This window comes from Pseudophryne corroboree, chromosome 1 (assembly GCF_028390025.1).
Source record: "Pseudophryne corroboree isolate aPseCor3 chromosome 1, aPseCor3.hap2, whole genome shotgun sequence".
In the NCBI taxonomy this organism is placed as follows: Eukaryota; Metazoa; Chordata; class Amphibia; order Anura; family Myobatrachidae; genus Pseudophryne; species Pseudophryne corroboree.
Window position 1 is genome coordinate 775,184,417 of NC_086444.1, and position 27,280 is coordinate 775,211,696.

The window sequence follows — 27,280 nt, forward strand, 5'->3', positions numbered from 1 at the left end:
TCCGGACCATTTGTCCAGCAGGTCCCACTGGAAAGTTCTTGCGTGGAATCTGCCGAATGGGATTGCTTCGTAGGAAGCCACCATTTTACCCAGAACCCTTGTGCATTGATGCACTGAGACTTGGCTCGGTTTTAGGAGGTTCCTGACTAGCTCGGATAACTCCCTGGCTTTCTCCTCCGGGAGAAACACCTTTTTCTGGACTGTGTCCAGGATCATCCCTAGGAACAGAAGACATGTCGTCGGAACCAGGTGCGATTTTGGAATATTGAGAATCCAATCGTGCTGCCGCAACACTACCTGAGATAGTGCTACACCGACCTCCAACTGTTCCCTGGATCTTACCCTTATCAGGGAATCGTCCAAGTAAGGGATAACTAAAATTCCCTTCCTTCGAAGGAATATCATCCTTTCGGCCAATACCTTGGTAAAGACCCGGGGTGCCGTGGACCATCCCTACGGCAGCGTCTTAACTGATAGTGACAGTTCTGTACCATAACCTGAGGTACCCTTGGTGAGAAGGGTAAATTTTGACCTGAAGGTAAGCATCCTTGATGTCCCGAGACATCATGTAGTCCCCTTCTTCCAGGTTCGCAATCACTGCTCTGAGTGACTCAATCTTGAATTTGAACCTCTGTATGTAAGACTGTAAGTGTTCAAAGATTTTAGATTTTAGATTTAGAAACGGTCTCACCGAGCCGTCTGGCTTCGGTACCACAATAGTGTGGGATAATACCCCGTTCCCTGTTGCAGGAGGGGTACCTTGATTATCACCTGCTGGGAATACAGCTTGTGAATGGCTTCCAAAACTGCCTCCCTGTCAGAGGGAGACGTCGGTAAAACCGACTTTTGGAAACGGCGAGGGGGAGACGTCTCGAATTCCAATTTGTACCCCTGAGATATTACCTGAAGGATCCAGGGGTCTACTTGCGAGTGAGCCCACTGCGCACTGAAATTTATTGAGAACGGGCCTCCACCGTGCCTGAGCTTGTAAAGCCCTAGCGTCATACTGAGGGCTTGGCAGAGGCGGGAAAGGGTTTCTGTTCCTGTGAACTGGCTGATCTCAGCAGCCTTTTTCCTCTCCCTCTGTCACGAGCAGAAAAGAGGCACCTTTTGTCCGCTTGCCAACAAAGGACTGCGCCTGATAATACGGCGTCTTATTTTGAGAGGCGACCTGGGGTACAAACGTGGATATCCCAGCTGTTGCCGTGGCCACCAGGTCTGAAAGACCGACCCCAAATGTCCCCTTTTTTAAGGCAATACTTCCAAATGCCGTTTGGAATCCGCATCACCTGACCACTTTACTGGTGGAATTGGACAACGCACTTATACTTGATGCCAGTCGGCAAATATTCCGCTGTGCATCATGCATATATACAAATGCATCTTTTAAATGCTCTATAGGCAATAATATACTGTCCTTATCTAGGATATCAATATTTCCAGTCAGGGAATCCGACCACGCCAACCCAGCACTGCACATCCAGGATGAGGCGATTGCTGGTCGCAGTATAACACCATTATGTGTGTAAATACATTTTAGGATACCCTCCTGCTTTTATCAGCAGGATCCTTAAGGGCGGCCATCTCAGGAGAGGGTAGAGCCCTTGTTCTTACAAGCGTGTGAGCGCCTTAACCCCCCTAGGGGGTGTTTCCCAACGCACCCTAACCTCTGGCGGGAAAAGGTATACTGCCAATAACTTTTTAGAAATTATTATCGGGGGAAACCCACGCATCATCACACACCTCATTTTATTTCTCAGATTCAGGAAAACTACAGGTAGTTTTTCCTCACCAAACATAATACCCCTTTTTGGTGGTACTCATATTATCAGAAATGTGTAAACATTTTCCATTGCCTCAATCATGTAACGTGTGTCCCTATTGGAAATCACGGTTGTCTCTTCACCGTCGACACAGGAGTCAGTATCCGTGTCGGCGTCTGTATCTGCCATCTGAGGTAACGGGCGCTTTAGAGCCCCTGACGGCCTATGAGACGTCTGGACATGCACAAGCTGAGTAGCCGGCTGTCTCATGTCAACCACTGTTTTTTATACAGAGCTGACACTGTCACGTAATTTTCAACAGTACATTCACTCAGGTGTCGACCCCCTAGGGGGTGACATCACTATTACAGACAATCTGCTCCGTCTCCACATCATTTTTCTCCTCATACATGTCGACACAAACGTACCGACACACAGCACACACACAGGGAATGCTCTGATAGAGGACAGGACCCCACTAGCCCTTTGGGGAGACAGAGGGAGAGTTTGCCAGCACACACCAGAGCGCTATATATATATATATACAGGGATAACCTTATATAAGTGTTTTTCCCTTTATAGCTGCTGTATGTTTTAATACTGCGCCTAATTAGTGCCCCCCTCTCTTTTTTTAACCCTTTCTGTAGTGTAGTGACTGCAGGGGAGAGCCAGGGAGCTTCCCTCCAACTGAGCTGTGAGGGAAAATGGCGCCAGTGTGCTGAGGAGATAGGCTCCGCCCCTTTTCCGGCGGCCTTATCTCCCGTTTTTCTGTATATTCTGGCAGGGGTTAAATGCATCCATATAGCCCAGGAGCTATATGTGATGTATTTTTTTGCCATGTAAGGTATTTTTATTGTGTTTTATTGCGTCTCAGGGCGCCCCCTCCAGCGCCCTGCACCCTCAGGGACCGGAGTATGAAGTGTGCTGAGAGCAATGGAGCACAGCTGCGGTGCTGTGCGCTACCTTATTGAAGACAGGAACGTCTTCTGCCGCCGATTTCCGGACCTCTTCGCTCTTCTGGCTCTGTAAGGGGGCCGGCGGCGCGGCTCCGGGACCCATCCAGGCTGAACCTGTGATCGTCCCTCTGGAGCTAATGTCCAGTAGCCAAGAAGCCCAATCCACTCTGCACGCAGGTGAGTTCGCTTCTTCTCCCCTTAGTCCCTCGATGCAGTGAGCCTGTTGCCAGCAGGTCTCACTGAAAATAACAAACCTAATCTAAAACTTTCACCAAGAAGCTCAGGAGAGCCCCTAGTGTGCACCCTTCTCGTTCGGGCACAGAGATCTAACTGAGGCTTGGAGTAGGGTCATAGGGGGAAGAGCTAGTGCACACCAGGTGATCCTAAAGCTTTCTTTAGATGTGCCCAGACTCCTGCGGAGCCGCTATTCCCCATGGTCCTTACGGAGTCCCCAGCATCCACTTAGGACGTTAGAGAAACAAAGGTTTCATTATCTCACTCTCACTCAAAAAATTCCGTATTTCGGAATATTCCGTATTTCAGAATATTTGGATATGGGATACTCAACCTGTATCATTGTGTACATCCCTCACTCCCTATACTGTGTTCCCTTTCCCTATTCCCCTATTTTCTTTTGTACCCCCCTACTTGCATAAACGCTTAAAAAAAATTATTGTTGATGTTAAAAAAGAGATATTTTTGTTATCACTTGTTCCGAATGTTAAATGGTGATCCAGCCAATTACCTTCTAACTGTCATGTTTTTGAAAAATGATAGGAGCTGATTGGTTGGCACACCATTTAACATTCCTAATGAGTTATAACAAGAATATCACTTGTGGTTAAAATTTACCATCAGTGTATGGATAGAAGGCTCACCGCAATGATCTGTATAACAATACATATAAGTAAATACACTCATTGTTTTGTAAATGAGTTGTAATTATGTGACTGTACATCTTCTGCTTGTCAATGCAAAAGCTACAAAAACTACAAGGTCCCACTCATTTCCCATTTCCAATCTTTTTTTACCTCCCTAAATTTCTAAATTCGGTATAAACTTTGGCATCTTTACGGATCACCTCACAGCCTGATTGTTATATTATGGTTATAAATACTAGAGGCAGAGTCTAGCAGTGCCTCTCCCACCTCGTGAGACATGACCTAAGTTACTACTACTACTACTACTACTTACCTTAGCACGCAGAAAGTGAGTATGACATCTTCAGCTCCTCAGACTGGGATGAAGGCTGTAGGCGATGACATCATACCCAAATGCCGCACCGCAAGCCTAAACTGAATTTAAGGAGAAGCAGAAAACATCTCTACTGCTTCTCTTGCATGGCAGTGGCTTGCGCTCCTTGTACGGTCAATGAAAATACTGGATTTTAGATTTTTTAGGTCAGCAACAGTTGGTCAATGGCAGTACCAAAACAGTAATCCAAATGACAAGGTGAGGTCAGGCACATAATAGGCAGAATAAGAAAGGATCAAACACCAAGGGAACGGTCAGTGTACCAAGAACACAAAATCACCTGTAGTGACTCAACTAGTCACAGGTATGCACACACTGGGTGTCATCCAGGGCCACACCTTACAACTATTTTCTGCATCATAACTAGATTAGTAAGTAACATTATTTGAGATTGCTATAGACAAAAATATAAAACACCCGTATATCTGCTGTCAGAATTTGTCACTATGAATGTTAGGTCATTTGGGTATGAAAATCCCAGTATGACTGTAGTCATTACTGCATGAATTCCCTTATATTTTGCACTTTTCCCTTTTTAAAATGTGTAAAGCTCTATGTATATGTACTTCATATGTATACTTCCCCATACCGCTTCCTCAGCTTACTGCCTAGTTAAAGGTCAGTTAAATAACAGACATTTCCACAAAGCATTGACCTAAAGCTTTCATCCCATCTGCAGCATACAATGATGTCATGGATTATATAATACCACTGGACCAATCAAAACAAGCAGGAGGAAGCAGCAACTATGAAAGCTGACTGTGCAAGTTACTTGCAGTGGCACCCTTCTAAAATTCATAATTTTCCTGCAGACAGTAAGTGAGCGGACAAATGCCTTTGGCATTCAAAGGAATATTTCTAACTTAAATATTCACAAATTGAACTTTTCAAGTGTTTTTTTTAATTTCTGCAATAAAAGCTATCGAGGACCATAAAGTGAGAGTTCGTAAGGTATCTTCTCTCATATATTCAAACTTAGCTGAAACGATACATATTTTACTAATTTTACACTGCCCGTATCAGCTCTAGTGTCACAGACCAATGTTAACACAGCACCTAACAGAACAATCCTGAACAATACATCACTCTCAGCGTAAGCTTCCCTTCTGTGTAACGTCAGTGGTTTTCTCCAGGATGAAAAAAAAAGGCTGACATAGATTTGAAGTAACTGATCTTGAAAAGCTTTTTAGTTGCCTAAAGCTACAAATGAGATTTCTTAATCATTTCAGAGCTGAGAAATAAAATACATCATCTGTGATTTTCGAATCCATTCTAGCAGTTACCTTGGATGTTTTGGGTTTCTGTGTGTGTATATATTATATATATATATATATATATATATATATACTCACACACATATATATATATATATATGTGTAATAGGAGTATAGCGCCACTTGTGAGGGAAAAAACACCTAAAGAGTTTTTTTTTTAAATACTTATATGTAAAAAACACTCCCTTATGAATAATAGGGTGTCAGCCGTCCCCTAAAATTTCAGCATTGGTAAGATGCTGTGTAGTGTTAGGATGAATATGGGTAGGTAGGGGTTCTGGCGACCAACTGGTGTTTATATAAAAAATATTTAGCGGACTAAAATGCAATTTATAAAGGACATGGTAAAAAAGTCTTTTTTGTAAAAAAGTAAAGACAATTTATTTTGCAAAATACATAAAAACACTGGTTTTAAGCAGAAACTGTTTTTTTTACACAGAACTACATATATGGTAAAATGTGGTAAAACAGTATATATACTAAAAAATTGGGTATGTAAAAAACTTAAAACATAAAAGGAATAAAGGAAATTGTAACTATTAAAAATAGCTTAACTTAAGATGGAGGGTCATACAGGATATCCCAACGCGTTTCGTCAATCTGACTTCATCGAGGGGTCAGATTGACGAAATGCGTTGGGATATCCTGTATGACCCTCCATCTTAAGTTAAGCTATTTTTAATAGTTACAATTTCCTTTATTCCTTTTATGTCTTAAGTTTTTTACATACCCAATTTTTTAGTATATATACTGTTTTACCACATTTTACCATATATGTAGTTCTGTGTAAAAAAAACAGTTTCTGCTTAAAACTAGTGTTTTTATGTATTTTGCAAAATAAATTGTCTTTACTTTTTTACAAAAAAGGCTTTTTTACCATGTCCTTTATAAATTGCATTTTAGTCCGCTAAATATTTTTTATATAAACACCAGTTGGTCGCCAGAACCCCTACCTATCCATATATATATATATATATATATATACTCACACATATATATATATATATATATATATATATATAGTAACTGCAGGTCAGGACCCATAGTTACTAAGCAACTCAACATATGGCAAGCTTAATACACTGTGCCCAAAGTGACCCTTTGATGTATATAGGAAATGCACGGAGAAAGTTCTCGTCACAATCAATGTGCATCAGCAGTATCCAGGTTTTACATTCCCAGAGCATTAAAACAGCAATAAATATGGTCACTTTATTGTAATGGTATCAATAAATCTACATAGAATGGTATTGTATAAAGCAGACTCAGAGTGCATGATTATGCCAAAAACAATGGAATCTGTTGTCTATATAAGAGGGAAAATGGAAACAGCTAAATTTATTATGAAGCAGATGAAAATAATAAACAAAAATTACTTAAAGAAACATTATCCTTATTACATCAAAACCATAATGTCATGAAGCAGAGTACTTATTGTATGTGGGATATATTCATAAAAATTAAATGGTACTATATTGTCTTAACTGCATGTGTCTGGCCACTTAGCAGACCCGTACCAGTACCATCATAACTGGATGGATTTCTTTAGGAGGTACAGTAGTCCTAAAACAATGGGGTTGACTCAGAACTGATCGCTGGGCTGTTAACTTTGCTGTCCTGCATTCAGATAGTCGCCGCCCAAGGGGGAGTGTATATTCGCTGTACAAGTGTGCAATCCCGTGTGTATGCCAAGCTGCAAAAATCCAGTGTGTGCGGTCTCTGCGCAACCCAGGACTTACTCCTCCAGTGCAATGAGAATAGGCTGATCGGGGGCCCGGAGCTGACGTCAGACACCCTCCCTGAAAATGATTGGGAACACCTGCGTTTTTCTTGACACTCCCAGTAAATGGTCAGTTACCACCCACATATGGCTTCATCCTGTCAATCACCTTGCGAATGCCCGTGCGATCGGAATTTTTGCATCATCCTGTTGATGACCGATGATGCCCGTTGTTTTCGGCCAACGCGCGTGCGCATTGCGGTGCATACGCATGCGCAGTCTATTGCTGATTGCCCGCTGTGGTCACCTGCTGGCTTGCTGCGCTCGACACAGGTTCTATTCTCACTCTATGGCTGTCGTGTACACCCATGAGTGGGAATAGTACTGGGCCCCCATGTCGGCATTCTGGTGGCCAGGATCCTGACTGTCGGGATCATAAGTACATCACTTCATACATGATATTGCATTGTACAGTGCCAGCAGAGTGGTGCAGAAAACATGAACAGTAATGTAGGGGAAACAGTACTACAGTCAAACAAGTTATCCTTGCCTCCTGGTTGTTTGCCATTGTGAAGGATTCTATTGTGATGTTGGCTACAGTTGGTTTGTATAGCCTTTAACTATAAAGCCATTTTTAGTGATTACAATTGTCATATGACAATGCAGAATGGGGTATGGGTAATTAGGTCAACAAGGTTTAAGTCGACAGTCATTAGGTAGACCACTATTGGTCAACATGCATTAGGTTGACATGGTCAAAAGGTCGACATTGTCATTAGGTCAACATGAACAAGGTCGACATGGAAAAAGGTCAACATGAGTTTTTTTTACTTTTTTTGCTGTTGTTTTCTTCATAAAGTGACGGGGAACCCCAATTAGTTCACCAAGTCCACTCGCTTCCCTCGCCATGCTTCGGGCACAGGTTACCATTCCCAATCATAGTCCACGTGGATCGTAAAGTATGAAAAAGGTAAAAAAATAAAAAAGGGAAATACTAATGTCGACCTTTTTCCATGTTGACCCTGTTCATGTAAACCTAACGACCATGTCGACCTTTTGACCATGTCGACCTAATGCATGTCAACCAATAGTGGTCGACCTAATGACTGTCGACCTAATAACCATAAGCCTGCAGAATGTTCTAGGATAACTCCACACACACCAATCATAGAGCACACATGGACACGGTGCGGTGTGGACACGGTGCGGTTAGGGGAGACTGAAAACAATGTGAATCATACTTGTCTATGTTTTGGCGATCCCAGAGGGAAAGTGATCAGGGAGAAGAATCATTTCATCAGGATAATCAACTGAAGCATTATGGCAAAAATTGCATTTTCTTTCAACAAGTGCAGACCCCAATACTATGAATTGCATCATCATGTTCCAGCTCTGCCCACTACACAAGAGAGAAATGGAGTAGCCTTTCTACTCTACTGGAATTAGGGCAAACTCTCCAATTTACAGGTCTCTCGGACATTTGGGAATGTATGCAAGTATGATGTTAACCATCCTGTTGTGGCCAAATCTCAAGCCATTTGGACACTTCTGGGACAACTCCTGATGGTGTCCCACAACATCAACAAAAGAGTATCTTATGGAATATGTCACTATTATCATCCTTCTAGTAGTGTTGCAGACATAGATAGAATCAAATCACAATTATTGGAAATCTGTACTAGACCGATCCTGTGTCAAGACCTTTTTTTTTTTAAAGTTACTATTTTGATAATTTTGGCACTTATATGCATAATCTAACTAGAACACAGGTTCTCAAACTCGGTCCTCATTACCCCACACAGTGCATGTTTTGCAGGTAACCCAGCAGGTGCACAGGTGTAATAATTACTCACTGACAAATTTTAAAAGGTCCGCAGGTGGAGCTAATTATTTCACTTCTGGATCTGTGAGGAGACCTTGAAAACATGCACTGTGTGGGGTCCTGAGGACTGAGTTTGAGAACCTGTGAACTAGGAGATACATATTTACCAAAAGCAGATGCATATACTTGTACGAAGAAAAAAAAATAAGAAGCTTTTTATGATACTGCAAGACTGGAGAGTGCACACTCTTAAGATGCCCATACACCAAAAAATGTATCTTCCAATCTGGTTGGTTGGAACAAAAATCTACAATGGATGGGAGCAAATGACAGTTGACCATTTGAAATGGTGAACTGTCATTTGCTACCCATCCATTACCAGATTTTCATTCCAACCAGCCAGATTGGAAGATAAATCTTTAGGTGTATGGGCACCTTAACATCTGTTTTTTAGTTTTGTAGACCCATCCACTTGGATTAAATCCCGACACAATGATTTGAAAACATATATATATATATATATATATATATATATATATATATACATACTCCGACTCAGTTTCATAACTGCTTCTGTAAATACTGAGGGACAGTTATGCAAATAACACTGTTGTGTTACTATAGAAATCAATCCCTTTAAATGTCATAGTACAGTTTAGAATAATAAAGTACAAACGTGTCCAGTAACTATGGGCATCATCATGTTCTTTTTTTTTTTTCTTAATAAATGTTCCACTTTCTTTTTTTTCTATTATTATGTTTCTTTCAGATTTCTTTTAAGGCACAACAAAGATTCAGCATATACTCATTTACCTATGTTCCTATGGAAATGGTATATTTTATCGAAAACAAGGTTGTATATTATCCATGTAGGGTTTCACTTTCCATATAATATAATAAACAAGTAAAAACATCAGAACAAACTGTTCTTCACACACTACTGTATATCAATGGTCTATGCCAACTTATTTTATCATTGTATTGTGATGGTGTTCTCTTGGAGGAAGGCTGTGCTTGACATAATGCAATTTGTATTTGTCAGTTTTTCTTTAAAGAGTAGATTTTATTCTTGTCCTGACAAATTAAACTATTTTGCCCACCATACAACATACAGTAGGTAATAATTGAGATTTGCGTCCATAAAATTATTCTGCAAAGAATCTGCTGCCACCTAGTGGAAGCATTCATAAAGTTCTGTTATGGTTCATATATGTAGAAACTCTGAAAGGTTATTTATTTTGATATTGAGATGAATTATATATGTATGTAGTCTTTGATAATAAAGACCATAGTGGGATAAAGACATTATGCCACAGTGGCAAAATGCATGTCAATTTTAAGGTGAATGAGTACACTGACATAAAAGGAAGCATAGGAAATGGGTGCACTGTGAGTCGGAAATATTTATCTATTGATTGATGTTTGTCTGTTTGAACAACCCTGGCCTGCGTAATGTGCACGTATTTTCCTGACACCAGCTACTGGCAGATATTTTATGCATTGCATTTAGAACATAGCTCTGATAATTTTAAGGCAAAGGTGCAAACATTTGCACTTAAATTGCAATCTGATAGAACTGCCCATATCTCCAGACCAGTCATAATATAAGTTAGCTGCAATCTGTGCACATGTAAGGTACAGTAAGCACAGCAAATGCACAGCAAATGAAGATATATAAGTATATCTACTACTCTTTTAGCTCATTTAAATAAGATAGGGACTGTTTGCAGGGGCGTATATAGAACTTTGAGGGCCTCATAGCAAAATCTTGAAAGGGACCCCCCTCCCCACGCCATTGTCACTACAGAAGCAGATGGATGGAACAGTCACTGTGAATACAAGAGCAATTTGTTTTCTTAGGAAATAAGTAAAAGAAGTACACAAGCAAAAAACATAGCAAAATGAAAACTAATGGCAAAATGCCCTGTTAGAGAGTCAACTGTCAAAGTTATAGCAAAACATTGTAATTCTTATTTTTGTTTACTATTCAAAGTTAAGTATGAATAAGACGGGAAGGGACCACAGATAAGTACTGAGAACATTGAAACAAAAGATCGAGCTGTAGACTTCAGTCCAATTACGTACAGTGGACAGACTGTAACCGGACTGTAAAAGCTTAAAGTGGCCAATTCATTGTGCCAGACAGGTTAGAGCCACCGATAAAATAGTTTATAGAGGTGCTGTTCACACCATGAAATGGACACATCCGCTTTTCTGTACATCCCCAGCAGGCTACTTACTTCCTTATGCTAATGCAAGAATCCTTCCTTATATAAAGATCCATGTGGATGCCTATCCCACCCACTATTTTTACATTTGCAGCTGCAACTGTCATCATTAGTACCTGGACTTGCGCCCTCCCTATGCTGCCTGCAAAAGACCTGTTCGAGACAGAGGTCCCATCTCCATTCTAGGACCGAGCACACAAGTCAGTTTATATGTCCGGACACTCCTATGACAATTCCAGACTGATCATTTCGGTGCACTGGCATGGTCGCCGCACAGTTACCACCCAGAAATGCCCATTTCTTTGAAAGAGTGCTCCACCAATATATAAATTAAACCGTATGCACTTGCAAACTCCATCCGTGTGCGACTGCTTGTTTGGCACGGGATCCAGTTAGGATCCCGGTTGTCGGGATCCCAGCAGTCAGAATCCCGACGCCGGAATCCCAACAGCTATCCTGGCGCTGGAATTCTGACAGCTAGAATGTTGAACATGAAGACAACGAAGCGCAGGAAAGGTAAGCCGCGCGGGGGTATCTAGTTATGTTTAGGCTGTGGGAGGTGGTTTAGGGTTAGCTGCGGCCCAGGGGGGTTAGGTTTACGCTGCGTGAGAGGAGGATTGAGGTTAGGCACCCCCCAGGGATGGCGTGGGTTAGGCTGGAGGGGTGGGTAGGTTTAAGCTGTGGGGAATCGAGGTTAGGGTTAGGCACCACTGACGAGGGTTAGGGTTAGGCCGCGATGGAGGTGGGGGGTTTAGGTTTAGGCTGTGGAGAGGATGGATTAGAGATAGGGGGCCAGCGGGGAAGGTATACTTACCTTACCCTGTCGGGATTCCGAACATTGGGATGCCACGTTATTCTGACCGCCGGCAACCCGACCACCGGCAAATCAAACCCAACCCGTTTGGCACACGATCAGTCACTGATTTATTTTTCCAGCAAATGGGCAGTATGCATATATCTGTGAGATCCATTCGCTCTTCAGCTTGCTTCCTAAAGTCTTCCCTTATGTAGATGATACAAATATATTACGAAATGTAGTGTGCAAAAAAGTGCTCAATGATTTAGGCAGGCTACATTAATGGCCAACAGCAATGGGCAAGAGCAGTTTAATTTGAAAACATGAAAAATTGTGTATTTGAGATTTAAAAAAAACAAAGGGACACAGAGACTGGTACTGTGAGTAACAGAGGGTAAAGGCAGGCAATGTTAGTGGTGGCAAGGTGTGTGATCGAGGGCACAGGCTGGTGGTATATCAGTCATGGGAAATGGGAACAGTGGTTTACCCACCATGGGTGCAGAGAGTGCAGTGCACAAAGCCCATGGGAGTGGGGGGCAGATGTATTAAGCCTGTAGAAGTGATAAAGTGGAAGGTGATAACACACTAGCCAATCAGCTCCTAACTGTCAAGTTACATGCTGGGTTTGAAAAATTACAGTTAGGAGCTGATTGGCTGGTGCATTAATTTATCACCTTCCACTTTATCACTTCTCCAGGCTAATACATCTGCCCCAGAAAGCTTACAGCCCCTTGACTGGTAGGCCCAAACTAAATAATGGTGATATTAATGAAGTTAATTGAGGCTACTAAAATGATGTTGTTGTTGTTGTTGTTGTTGTTGTTGTTGTTGTTGTTGTTGTTGTTGTTATAATAATTATATTATATTGAGTTAATATGATACATAATACAATGTGGGCTATCTGGTAAGTGTGAGGCTTAGAATTTTAATGATCAGATAAATTGGGCTGAAAAGGGCCTCTATTTTAAGTGTAAATGGTTATTCATTTGTTATGGGTGGTGGTTGGGGTGAGAAAGACTTACAGTGTTCACTGATTGTATGGATTTCAAAGAAGTGAATAACTATTCTAACGGGGTCCCAACTCTGAAGGATCCTGCTAAGCATCACTGATGCTTAAGACATATGCAGCAACAGGTAGTTAAAGCTACAAGAACAGAAAGGAGAGAGAAGCACAATGTGTCAACCAGTGGAGGCTGCTGCCCCTGGGCAGCAGCACTGACCACACATTGCAGGGAGGAACCGGTCAGCACACATAAACATACATGCAATGTTTTATGTATTGTATGTGTTGGCTGCCTTAACCAAGGATCAGCAGTGCCGCTGTGTTTGACTGACCTGCCGCAGCACGGACCACAGTACTCAGCTTGTCTCTCTTCTATAAGACTTCCCCCAGACTACCATCAGCTAGTTTCACAGGTCTCATACCTTGCACTTGAATCTTAATGTCAGGGACCCACCTGATTATGAGATCACCTGGACATGCTTGGTGGGCCCATACATTTTTGTCCCAAAATTATGCCAAGCACCTCATTTTTGCTCTATGTTAAAATGCAGACTTTACTATTATTATTGTTATTAGCAGAGCTTGGTGTCTAGTGTGTACCCCTGCAATTTTTCTTTTTTCTGTGTGGAACTCAACATGATAGTACTGTACCTCTCATTATGCTGTGTGCAGTCTAGCACTCTACCCATATTCTATATTGTGTACATGCATACACTTGGAGACTGAGGCTCCACAAGCTTGACTAGAACCTCTACCACCTGCCCTGGGTGTTTTTAATCCCACCTGCCCTGGGTGTTCCTTGCATTTGCAGACTGCATATTAGGAAAGGCACTATGATGGTAAGTCCTGAATAAATGTATACAATTTATCAGTTTTAGGGATGAGTTTGGGGCGCGCAGCCACCTGGATTGGTGTGCATTGTCTGCATTGGAGCATCACATTGTAATATTTTATTCAGCACCTTTTTAGCACCTTATTATTTTACTACCTGTGTAACATGTGAGGCAGATGTAACATGTGCAGAGAGATTTAGATTTGGGTGTGGTGTGTTTAAACTGAAATCTAAATTTCAGTACAAAAATAAAGCTTTCTAACATTTGTGGGCTAAATACAAAAGCGGTGAATAAGAAAAAAGATTTGGCACTTATAATAGTAATATAAGCAGGGCTTAAAGTGGCCCTGGATAGATGGTGTTAACTTATTTGCCCTGCTCCTACTTCCATTAGGCAGAGCCAGGGCAGTTGCTAGGGTGTTTGGCACCCCCCTATGATAAATTTGTGCTCTACCTCCCACATGTGGTAAAGGCATACAATGCAAAAATAAGATTTTACTCACCGGTAAATCTATTTCTCGTAGTCCGTAGTGGATGCTGGGGACTCCGTAAGGACCATGGGGAATAGACGGCTCCGCAGGAGACTGGGCACATCTAAAGAAAGATTTAGGACTATCTGGTGTGCACTGGCTCCTCCCCCTATGACCCTCCTCCAAGCCTCAGTTAGGAACTGTGCCCGGAAGAGCTGACACAATAAGGAAGGATTTTGAATCCCGGGTAAGACTCATACCAGCCACACCAATCACACCATATAACACGTGATAGGAACCCCGGTTAACAGTATGATAACAATTGGAGCCTCTGAAGAGATGGCTCACAACAAAACCCGATTTTTGTAACAATAACTATGTACAAGTATTGCAGACAATCCGCACTTGGGATGGGCGCCCAGCATCCACTACGGACTACGAGAAATAGATTTACCGGTGAGTAAAATCTTATTTTCTCTGACGTCCTAGTGGATGCTGGGGACTCCGTAAGGACCATGGGGATTATACCAAAGCTCCCAAACGGGCGGGAGAGTGCGGATGACTCTGCAGCACCGAATGAGAGAACTCCAGGTCCTCCTCAGCCAGGGAATCAAATTTGTAGAATTTAGCAAACGTGTTTGCCCCTGACCAAGTAGCTGCTCGGCAAAGTTGTAAAGCTGAGACCCCTCGGGCAGCCGCCCAAGATGAGCCCACCTTCCTTGTGGAATGGGCTTTTATTGATTTAGGCTGCGGTAATCCTACCGCAGAATGCGCCAGCTGAATAGTGCTACAAATCCAGCGCGCAATAGACTGCTTAGAAGCAGGAGCACCCAGCTTGTTGGGTGCATACAGGATAAACAGCGAGTCAGCTTTTCTGACTCCAGCCGTCCTGGAAACATAAATTTTCAGGGCCCTGACTACGTCCAGCAACTTGGAATCCTCCAAGTCCCTAGTAGCCGCAGGCACCACAATAGGTTGGTTCAAGTGAAAAGCTGAGACCACCTTCGGGAGAAACTGAGGACGAGTCCTCAATTCTGCCCTATCCACCTGGAAAATCAGATAAGGGCTTTTTCAAGACAAAGCCGCCAAATCTGAAACCCGCCTGGCCGAAGCCAGGGCCAACAGTATGACCACTTTCCACGTGAGATATTTTAATTCCACAGTCTTAAGTGGTTCGAACCAATGTGATTTCAGGAATGCCAAAACCACATTGAGATCCCAAGGTGCCACTGGGGGCACAAAAGGAGGCTGAACATGCAGAACTCCTTTGACAAAAGTCTGAACTTCAGGCAGTGAAGCCAGTTCTTTCTGGAAGAAAATCGACAGAGCCGAAATCTGGACCTTGATGGACCCCAATTTGAGGCCCAACGTCACCCCTGCTTGCAGGAAGTGTAGGAATCGACCCAGTTGAAATTGCTCCTTCGGGGCCTTCATGGCCTCACACCAAGCAACATATTTCCACCAAATGTGGTAATAATGTCTTGCGGTGACATCCTTCCTGGCTTTGATCAGGGTAGGGATGACTTCCTCCGGAATACCCTTTTCCTTTAGGATCCGGTGTTCAACCGCCATGCCGTCAAACGCAGCCGCGGTAAGTCTTGGAACAGACAGGGTCCCTGCTGCAGCAGGTCTTGTCTGAGCGGCAGAGGCCAAGGGTCCTCTGCCAGCATCTCTTGAAGTTCCGGGTACCAAGCTCTTCTTGGCCAATCCGGAACCATGAGTATGGTTTTCACTCCTCGCATTCTTATTATTCTCAGCACCCTGGGTATGAGAGGTAGAGGAGGAAACACATAAACCGACTGGTACACCCACGGTGTCACTAGAGCGTCCACAGCGATCGCCTGAGGGTCCCTTGACCTGGCGCAATATCTTTTCAACTTTTTGTTGAGGCGGGACGCCATCATGTCCACCCGTGGTCATTCCCAATGGTTTACCCGCATTTGGAAAACTTCTGGAAGAAGTCCCCATTCTCCCGGGTGTAGGTCGCCCATCTGAGAATCCTTGTGGCTTCTGCCATCGCCATCCTGCTTCTTGTGCCGCCCTGTCTGTTTACATGGGCGACCGCCGTGATGTTGTCTGAATGGATCAGTACCGGCTGGTTCTGAAGCAGGGGCCTTGCTTGGCTTAGGGCATTGTAAATGGCCCTTAGCTCCAGAATAATTATGTGAAGCGAAATCTCCTTGGAAATTTCTTCCCTGTGTGACTGCACCCCAGCCCCGAAGGCTGGCCTCCGTGGTCACCAGGACCCAGTCCTGTATTCCGAATCTGCGGCCCTCTAGTAGATGAGCCCTCTGCAGCCACCACAGCAGCGACACCCTGTTTCTTGCCGACAGGGTTATCCGCTGTTGTATCTGTAGATGGGACCCGGACCATTTGTCCCACAGGTCCCACTGGAACGTCCTTGCGTGGAACCTTCCGAATGGAATTATGCTTCGTACGAAGCTACCATTTTTTCCAGGACTCGTGTGCTTCCACTGTAAGAAACACTCTTTTCTGGTCTGTGTCCAGAATCATTCCCAGGAACAGAAGACGTGTCGTCGGGACCTGCTGTGACTTTGGAATATTGAGAATCCAGTCGTGCTGTTGTAGCACTTCCCGAGAGAGTGCTACCCCTACTACCAACTGTTCTTTGGACCTCGCCTTTATCAGGAGATCGTCCAAGTACGGGATAATAAAAACTTCCTTCTTGCGAAGGAGTATCATCATTTCGGCCGTTACCTTGGTAAAGACCTTCGGTGCCGTGGACAACTCCAACGGCAGCGTCTGGAACTGATAGCGACAGTCCTGTACCACACATCTGAGGTACTCCTGGTGAGGAGGGTAAATGGGGACATGCATGTACGCATCCTTGATGTCCAGGGAGACCCTGTAATCCCCCTCGTCCAGGCTCGTAATAACCGCCCTGAGCGATTCCATCTCGAACTTGAATCTTCTGATATAAAAGTTCAAGTATTTTAATTTTAAGATGGGTCTCACCGAACCGTTCTGTTTCGGTACCACAACCATTGTGGAATAGTAACCCCTTCCTTGCTGAAGGAGGGGCACCTTGACAATCACTTGTTGTGATTATAGTGTTGAATAGCCACCAACACCGCCTCCCTGGCAGAGGGAGGTGCCGGTAAGGCAGATTTTAGGAAACGGCGGGGGGAAGAACGTCTCGAACTCCAGCCTGTACCCCTGAGATACTACTTGAAGGACCCAGGGATCCATGTGAGAGAGCCCACTGGGCGCTGAAATTTCTGAGACGGGCCCCCACCGTACCCGGGTCCGCCTGAGCAGCCCCAGCATCATGCTGTGGACTTACCGGACGCAGGGAGGACTTCTGCTCTTGGGAACTAGCTGTGCGCTGCAGCTTTTTCCTCTACCTTTGCCTCTCGGCAGAAAGGATGAGCCTCTAGCCCTCTTGCTTTTCTGGGGCCGAAAGGACTGTACTTGATGATACGGTGCTTTCCTTTGTTGTGGGGTAGCCTGTGGCAAAAAAGTCGATTTCCCAGCAGTAGCTGTGGAAACGAGGTCTGAAAGACCATCCCCAAACAGTTTTACCCCCTTATAGGGCAAAACTTCCATGTGCCGATTCGAGTCGGCATCGCCTGACCATTGCCGAGTCCATAACCCCCGTCTGGCGGCAATGGACCTAGCGCTTATTTTTGTTGCCAGCCGGCAAATATCCCTCTGTGCATCACGCATGTATAAGACCACGTCTTTTATATGCTCTATTGTCAGCGAAATATTGTCCCTATCCATAGTTATTTTCCGACAGGGAATCTGACCACGCAGCGGGAGCACTGCACATCCATGCCGAAGCAATGGCTGGTCGCAATATAATGCCCGAGTGTGTGACTATATCTTTCAGGGTAACCCCCTGCTTTTTATCAGCAGGTTCCTTCAGAGCGGCCGTATCCGGAGACGGTAGTGCCACCTTTTCTGATAAGCGTGTAAGCGCTGTATCTACCCTATGGGGTGTTTCCCAACGTGACCTATCCTCTGGCGGGAAAGGGTACGCTGCCAATAACCGTTTAGAAATTATCAATTTCTTACCGGGGGAAGACCACGCTTCCTCACACACCTCATTTAATTTCTCAGATGCAGGAAAAACTACTGGTAGTTTTCTGTCACCAAACATAATACCCTTTTATGTGGTACCTGGGGTATTATCATAAATGTGTAATACATTTTTCATTGCCTCAATCATGTAACGGGTGGACCTATTTGGAGGGTATACTAGTCTCATCGTCGTCGACACTGGAGTCGGTATCCGTGTCGACATCTGTTTCTGCCATCTGAGGTAGCGGGCGTTTTTAGAGCCCCCCATGACATTTGAGACGCTGGAACAGGCACAAGCTCAGTAGCCGGCTGTTCTGTGTCGTCGACCTTTTGTGTAAGGAGTTGACACTTTCACGTAATCCTTCCATAAGTCCAACCACACCGGTGTCGATCCCGCAGGGGGTGACATCACATTTACAGGCATTCGCTCCGCCTCCACATCATTATCCTCCTCATACATGTCGACACAACCGTACCGACACACAGCATACACACAGGGAATGCTCTGACAGAGGACAGGACCCCACAAAGCCCTTTGGGGAGACAGAGGGAGAGTATGCCAGCACACACCAGGGCGATATATATCACAGGGATATCACATATAAAGAGTGTTTTCCCTTATAGCTGCCTATATATATTGTATACTGCGCCTAAATTGTGCCCCCCCTCTCTTTTTAACCCTTTCTGTAGTGTATTGACTGCAGGGGAGAGCCAGGGAGCTTCCCTCCAACGGAGCTGTGAGGGAAAAATGGCGCCAGTGTGCTGAAGGAGATAGCTCCGCCCCTTTTTCGCGGACTTTCTCCCGCATTTTTATGGATTCTGGCAGGGGTTAAAAAGCACCTATATAGCCTCTGGGGCTATATATGGTGCCAGTTTGCCAGCCAAGGTGTCAGTATTGCTGCTCAGGGCGCCCCCCCCCCCCCAGCGCCCTGCACCCATCAGTGACCGGAGTGTGAGGTGTGCATGAGGAGCAATGGCGCACAGCTGCAGTGCTGTGCGCTACCTTGGAGAAGACAGAAGTCTTCAGCCGCCGATTTTCCGGACCACCTTCTTGCTTCTGGCTCTGTAAGGGGGATGGCGGCGCGGCTCCGGGAACGGACGACGAGGTCGGGTCCTGTGTTCGATCCCTCTGGAGCTAATGGTGTCCAGTAGCCTAAGAAGCCCAAGCTACCACCACTTAGGTAGGTTCGCTTCTTCTCCCCTTAGTCCCTCAATGCAGTGAGCCTGTTGCCAGCAGGTCTCACTGAAAATAAAAAACCTAACAAACACTTTCTTCCTAGGAGCTCAGGAGAGCCCCTAGTGTGCATCCAGCTCAGCCGGGCACAGAAATCTAACTGAGGCTTGGAGGAGGGTCATAGGGGGAGGAGCCAGTGCACACCAGATAGTCCTAAATCTTTCTTTAGATGTGCCCAGTCTCCTGCGGAGCCGTCTATTCCCCATGGTCCTTACGGAGTCCCCAGCATCCACTAGGACGTCAGAGAAAAAGGGGTACCCCAAATTCACATTACGCCACACAGTAGCACAATCATATTCACATAAAGTTACATGTAGTGCACCTGGTTCATATTACACCACGTACTAGTAACCTTTATTCACGTTGCAACACAGTAGTAGTGGCCCTTATTCATGTTAAGTCACATAGTAGTGCCCCTTTTTCATGTTATACCACACAGTAGTGACCCTTATATACAATGGCCACAGAAGGGCCCCTTATACATAATGCCCACAGTAGTGCTCCTTATGCACAATGCCCAGAGTAGTAGTGCTGCTTATACACATAGCAGCCACAGTAGTAGTGCCCTTTATACATAACACCCACAGTAGTGCCACTCATACACATAATGCCCGCAGTAGTAGTGCCCCTTATACACTTAATGACCACCGTAGTAGTGTCCCAACTTAAGTGCCCTGTGTCCCTTCAGCAGCTCACTGTTCATGTCCCTCCAGCAGCTCCAATATTGTCACATGATGATCCTCCTGGTGCCTCCCCCCATTAACTTTTTAAGACGAATCCCTCCATGTCCTACTGCTATAGCATGTAAGTCTGATCCCTGGGGTGTGTGCATGTGCTGGCCACTGTGTGGGCATGAGAGTGTATGTATGCTGAGATCTGTGTATGGGGTGTTTTGTATGCAGTGGTGCCAAGGAAGGGTGGGCAGGTACTATTTACCCAGGCCTCACGGAGGGGCCCAGAGGGAGCCCAAGTGCCTACCCCCCATCCTTTACCTGGCAGCGCTTGCAGCTCTTCTCCTCAGCCCAGCACAGGCTGCTGTGTGCTGGGCTACAGTGTGGTCATGTAATTAATATTTTTTCTGTGTTTTTATCTAAATATGCAGGGCCATGCCTCACATGATTAGACAACCCCACTTAAAAGTACCTGGGTTTACCACCCCAAAATGCCAGCTTCCTGTCAAGCAACTTGTGTTCGTCTAGCGATAGAAAAAGACGCTGGATGTTTAGCCTCACTCGTGCGCATTACGATCCATACGCATGCACAGTCAATCGATAATCATCCGCCTTGCGAAATCGCACAACAGTTATCATGTCTGAATTGGGACCATAATCCCTGATAAACACAGCTGGTGCTGACTGATTGTGGAAAACTGAATAGGCCCGTGCACAACAATTACTCGCAGTCACTGACCGCGAGTAATTGAATTCCCCCCTAAATTTCTCTGCATGTGTTACATGTGCCCCATCTGCAGTGCAACATGGTTTTGCCCAGTTGTGTGCTTTTTTGCTTTACTTACTAACATGAATCAGGCTCATAGTACTTAGGATGGTGGCAAAATTAGTGGATGGAATTAGTTGATGTCTGATGATGCTGTTATGATTTGCAAATAGTTTTGTCTTGCATAGGGTGGTATATGATGGGCATCATACTTTGGGGGCATGGCTACTGGCTATCAGGAACTGTATTATGAGTATGAATCTGTTATGTGGGCACTGGGCTGTACATTATATCTAGAATATGAGACTTGATGCCAGGCATGAGGCATGGAGGTCATAGTATTATTGTGGATACTAAGGGGTCTATTCATGAAGCACTGAAAAGCGTGGAGAAGTGAGCCTGTGCAGAAGTTGCCCATGGCAACCAATCATCTGCTCCGTACAATTGTATGGTATACAAATTATAAATGTTACTTCAATGCTGATTGGTTGTCATGGGCAATGTCTCCACTGGCTCACTTCTCCACACTTTTCACTGCTTCATGAATAGACCCCTAATATTTATATAATCTACATGGTGACTATTTGATTTTCTTCCATATAATGCATGCAAACTACAGTATAGCTTTTGTTCTTCAGTAAAATTTGCTGTGCTAAGCAAGTTCTACAGTACTAGGTATATGCTTTCTCAGCACAGCACACTTAGTAATTACTGCTTTATTCATAGTACAGATGTGTCCTCCTCATACACCTTGCCTCAATGCACCATGTAGCAGGAGATGCTTGTATGAGTCAGCCGGCAGCTCTGCTAACGTAAGGCGTCTTTTTTTTTTTGCCGAAAAATGCATCTTATTCGAATCACTATGTCACAGGATGCACAAATAGCTTATGCTGATTAAAATGATATGTGACATGCCTATATTCTGTGTGTGACTGTGGCTGTATCTGCATACAAAATGATATTTTACAGTGATTTCCAGGAAAACATTTCGCCTAAATGTGCCAGCCAACGGCTGCATATGCACATTGGCTGTTGGGAACCTAAACCTGGAAGAAGTGTGATAGCATTAAGCAGTGCCGTAACTAGACTCTTTGGTGCCCTGTGCCAGAGAGAGAATTGGCACCCCCTCCCCCCATTTTTCCAATAGGGACATAAGGCGCATGACTCATGGGGAAGGGGCATGACAAGACTGATCGAAAGCCAATGCTATGATGCCCCTTCCCACATTTTATACATACACAAATCCTCGTTATACCACATTCATGTACTTAACTTGAGAGCTCGTTGTTATTCAGTTACAATACCCTTTATTAAATAACAAATTTCAACATACTGCCATACCCAGGATTCAAACCTATAACCTGTTGAATTCTAATCAAACACCATACTCATTGATCTATTTGATCCTGCATAAAAACTGTGAACACTACAGTATATGAAGCTACTGGTAATTTGTTAAAAAAATAATCAGCATTGCAGTTGAGCAGATTGTGCAGCCACACATCCAACGCCTTGCAGCCACACACTACATAGATCTGCTTAGCTGCAGCTGCAATGCTGATCACTTTTTCACAAAGTACAAGGTAAGCTTCAAATAGTTAGAATTCTCTAGCTTAGAATTATCTAGCTTTCTATGTGGAACGGCAAATAGCTCAATGAATAGATTGCCTGACTGCAATGCCACAGGTAATGGGTTAGAATCCCAGATATGTCATCATCTTGAAATGTAATAAAGGACAGTGACTGAATAGCAAAGACATCTCAAGTTGAGTTTATGAATGTTGTATAGGTATTAGCAACAGAAGGGGATGGGGTAGGAGATAGGGGTGGTCAGCAGTTGCTGGGCTTCTAAAATGGGGGAAGCAGCAAGGGAATGTAATTAAAACAGATATCTGACAAGTGCCGCCAACAGCACCCCCTATCCAGCATCACTATGTGTGGTGCCCCCTCCGCACACACCTAGTTATGGCACTGGCATTACGCCAGCTCTTCCCCAGGACGGACTTTTATCAGAGCACGGCTCCTAGCAAGAGCAAATTAGTTTATTTGTGTGAAAATATTAGGAGAAGGCCATGTGCAGGCTCCATCTGGGCCCCCTCCTCTCTAGCCGGCATTGCTATAGCTCTGGGCACTAGGGGCACTAGGGGACCCTAGCTGTGTCCCAGAGTCTAAGGGACATATGCAGGTCTCTGGGAAAATGGACGGCACCCATCATAAATACGCCAGTGACCTGTGAAAACTTGGAGATCTGGAAACTATGCACTGAGTGCTGGAGTTGATAAACATTGATGTATGACCCCCTAATGTCTGCATTGCTTACAAAGCGAGTGATACAAAGGTGGGCACTACTAGCATTGCTCCTGCACCATTGAACGCAGCAGCAATGTGAAAATGTTAATGCCACAGGATTCTGAAGAAAAAAGAAGCCTCCTGCTGGCACCGCAGATCTGAGTGCTGCTTTCGCCATCTGAGTATGCCTCAGACTAGCAGCCAGCAGTGGTACCGAGGGGGGGAGGAAGCAGGTACAAATTACCCAGGCCTGGGCTGCTGGATGGGCCTAGGTCCGATTCCCCCCCCCCCCCAAATATACCTGTTGCCGGCATCGGCGGCACCATCTTCCCGGTGATCTCTTCGGGAAGATGGCACTGCACATAGAAAGCAAAGACACCATGCCAGAGTCTTTGCTCTCTAGTGGCCAGCGTCATCTTCACAAATATCACTGGGAAGATGGTGCTGACCGGGACAGAGGGTCCCGCTTCCTGTTCAAGTAATGCAGGAAACTGTTTCCCTCACCCGCGTCCCTCCTGCATTAAAATTGCGCTCCCCCCCTCTGTAGAGCTTCGTGGCCCCACAATTATATTTTTATATTAATATTTTTATAGTAAAGGGCATCATCAGACCCCTTTTTAAGCCACCCCCCCCTTTTACCGGGGCCCCCGCGTGGCTCTCTAAGGCTCTGGCCACCAGAACCTGCAGGCACAATCACGCCCCCGAACCAGTGTAGCATGTCAATGCTGCTGTGCCCTGGTGACACTGTTAGCAATCTCACAGATGGACACCTGCACATGCACAGTACTGATCCAGGGCATGGTTATCGGCCATAGCCCCTCGGCGATGGTGTTACCATCACATGCACCTATCTATCAGTGTATGCAAAGTGCAAACCAATTTCTCAAATAAGGTTTAATCAATATTGCTTCATTCACTGGTTCCGTAGGACAATGCTGATTGTCATATACCGTAGCACCTCTGAGCATGTTAATATATGCTAATACTAAGAAGGCTTTAGTGCATCAGTGCAATTAATTTGTTATGAATTGAACCAAAATTTTATCTTCTCCAGTTCAAATTGTAGTTGCATAATATTTGCTGGTTGAAAAATCACTGGCAAATTACCCATTTGTCCAAATTTGAGTGGTGTGGAACAAAAATCATTTTTGGTAAATGATTGTTCTTGCTGTATATAGCTATTCTCACAAATATATAGTTTGCGACTTTAGGTATATTGTTCTCTCGAACTCAGAAAAACATTACTTTTGAATTGTTGGAATAAGTTGACAAGTTACTAGCATTTATTAATGATGTCCTTGATGCAACAGAATAAAATTCATAACAGAGAATCATGCAGATATTTATATAACATTCAGATTAATGTAAAAATAATCAGTGCTTTATTCTGTGTGTTCTGTTACAAATCACAGAAAGCCACAGAAAGGATTAAGACAAAAATGTATTTTAGATAAGCTGCAGATTGATCTTTTTCTTTTCTGAGAACTATTTCTTTCCCTTAGCTAATACATTGCCTGTTGTAGTCATTTGGGTCATTTCTAATAATATGGGCTAGGAATTCATGAGTTTCCTCCTCACAGTAAATGATTTTATTTAAGTACTATGAACAGCCAAATTGACTTTACCTTCTTCTCTTCCTGTAATAAGATTACTTCGTGATACCGTGGAATGAATGGCTCATATTTCTTCTTGTCTTCCTTCTTGGAGTTGACATTCTCATAATGCAGTGCACTTTCCCTTTAGAAAGTTCAAAGAAAGATTTATGAGTCTGCAGTTCAGATTGCACAGACATCTAAACAAGTATAGATAAAGCCTCCCCTCCCTTATGTTTACATTTTGTAATAAGGGCCAAATCTCTCACTAATGGAGGCTTCTGCACTTACAGTGAAAGATACAGTCACTTAGGTCTACTGTAAATGCAACTGGCACATAATGCATTTGAATGAGAGAGTGACACAGCTATTTAAGGAGCAATTTACTTACAATACACATCTACTGTATATCTGAAATGCATGCAGATTATATTGCAAGTATACAGGCAAACTGCTCCAAACTTTCTGTTTTTTTGTGTGACAAAGCTAAGTACTGTATATATTGTATAGCATGCTTTTGAAGGTGATATACTGTAACTCTCTATAACCAAAGCTTTATATAGTGAAGCAGCAGTGTCATAACTGGGTGCCCCGGCGCCCTGTGCTGACCACAGACCCAGAGTGCATGGCATCATGTTGAGGGGGCAGGGCCACCATAGCCAGGAATTTCAATAATGCCAAGTGCAATCCCAGAATGCTTTGAGGGGCTGTAAGGGCTGCAGTGTGCACCTACTGAATTGTCCCAATGATGCTTCAGGCAGCACTGCAGCAGAGATGCAGGCCCATGTGGTAGTAGCAGTGGCACCCACAGGCCTCTGTGCAATGTCACCGCTTACACACCCCTAGTTATGACCATGGGAAGCAGGGAACTCAGTCAAAGGTAGGGATGACCTTAGTTAACAACCATCGATGGTTGCATGGTGATGGCCAGCAGTTTTACTATAGATGGCAGAGATCAGATGGTAGCTCTATCTATCTATCTATCTATCTATCTATCTAACTGTCTGACTATCATTTAGGCTAAATAGGCTTTCATTACATGGTCAGCAGACATACAGATGTGTCCTCATACATCTAGCCTCAATACGCCATACAGCGCGAGATGACTGCCGTGACTGAGCTTCTCAGAGAGGTGTAGAGAGGACTTAGTAACCAGAAAGAAACCCAAATTCATATGGCATGGCTGGCTATTGGGCATGGCCCCTAGACAATGGTGTTACCAGTTCCTTAAGAATCGGTAGGTGCACAACCACTATGTATTAACACGATATACATTTTTTGTTGTAAATTAGAAAAGTCTAAATCTGCCATCAGACTTGCTGTGACAGACTAGTTTGACAATTTACAGCTTATTTAATGATAATAATAATAATAATTTTATTTATATAGCGCTCTTTCTCCAATAGGACTCAAAAATAAAAATTTGGTCTGTTGCAATCCAGAAATCACCACCATAGGTAAATGTAGGGAAGGTTTCTGATTGTCTGGTAACCCCCCTGCCTCTCTGCCAGCGGCTCAAAATATGGCAAATTAAAATACAATTACTAGAGCTGCCACCACAACATGCAGTTTAAGGGACAGAGCAGAGCTGATCACATGCCCAGTAGAAGAAATTACTCCTACTAAATTTGCTGTCTCTGTAGATCTGAAACATTAATCTGTGAACTGGACCAGAGAGTAGCTGCCAGGAAGAAGAGACCGGAGCCTTACCATGAGGTGGGAGAATGTGTGCTTAGAAAGTGCAGTTCTGTCTCTTACTGGTTCTATTATGTTTGTGTGTTTATTTATTATGAGATGTTTAACATTTCCCTGACCACTTAATTTATTTATATTAGTTAAACATGTTTGATTCAGCCTATACTATAAACCATCTATAGTTTTAAATATTGTTACAGTATTCCACACAGTATCCAGTGTATAAAAAGACCAATCTGTACATTAATGTCCAGGGTCATTACTAGGGTCTTCTACCCAGAGCCGACCCTAGGCATAGGCAAACTAGGCAAATGCCTAAGCCATTTGGTATGCCTAGGTGCACAAGCAGCCTATGCTGATTAAAATGTTATGTGGCATGCCTATATTCTGTGTGTAGCATTTCGTATGCAGATACAGCCACAGTCGCACACAGAATATAGGCATTTTGCATGTACTTTTAATCAACTTAAGCTGCTTGTGCATCCTAGCCACATAGCAATGCAAATAAGATGCATTTTCATCAAAAAAGGCGCCCAACGTTAGCAGAGCTGCCAGCTGACTCATGCCAGGCATCTCCTGCTGCATGGCGCATTGAGGCAAGATGTATGAGGACACATCTGTATCCAAGCAGAGGCAGAGGTCACAGTGTTAGCGGCGGTGTGAGTTCTGTGTGTGAGTGGGTTGGTTGTGCAATAGTGTTCGGCATATGTGTAAGGGGCATTATACGTGTTGTGTATAAATGCATTAATAATGTGCAGCAAATCTGTAAGGGGCACTATATGTGTCGTTATGTGTATAATGGCACTAATAATGTGCGGTATATGTGTAAGGGACATTATGTGTGTCATTATGTGTATGAGGACATCAATAT

The 27,280-nt window shown here is 44.0% G+C and overlaps 1 protein-coding gene across 3 annotated transcripts in view; it reads right to left on the minus strand.

Moving 5' to 3' along the window:
* The window catches only part of STPG2 (sperm tail PG-rich repeat containing 2), a 1,528,785-nt gene that overhangs the window by 1,240,793 nt on the left and 260,712 nt on the right, over positions 1–27,280 (minus strand). For all 3 annotated transcript variants that reach the window (XM_063917581.1, XM_063917565.1, XM_063917572.1), the window contains exon 7: positions 24,748–24,859. In XM_063917581.1, coding sequence (XP_063773651.1) covers positions 24,748–24,859 — 112 coding nt within the window. The remainder of the gene's footprint in view (positions 1–24,747; positions 24,860–27,280) is intronic.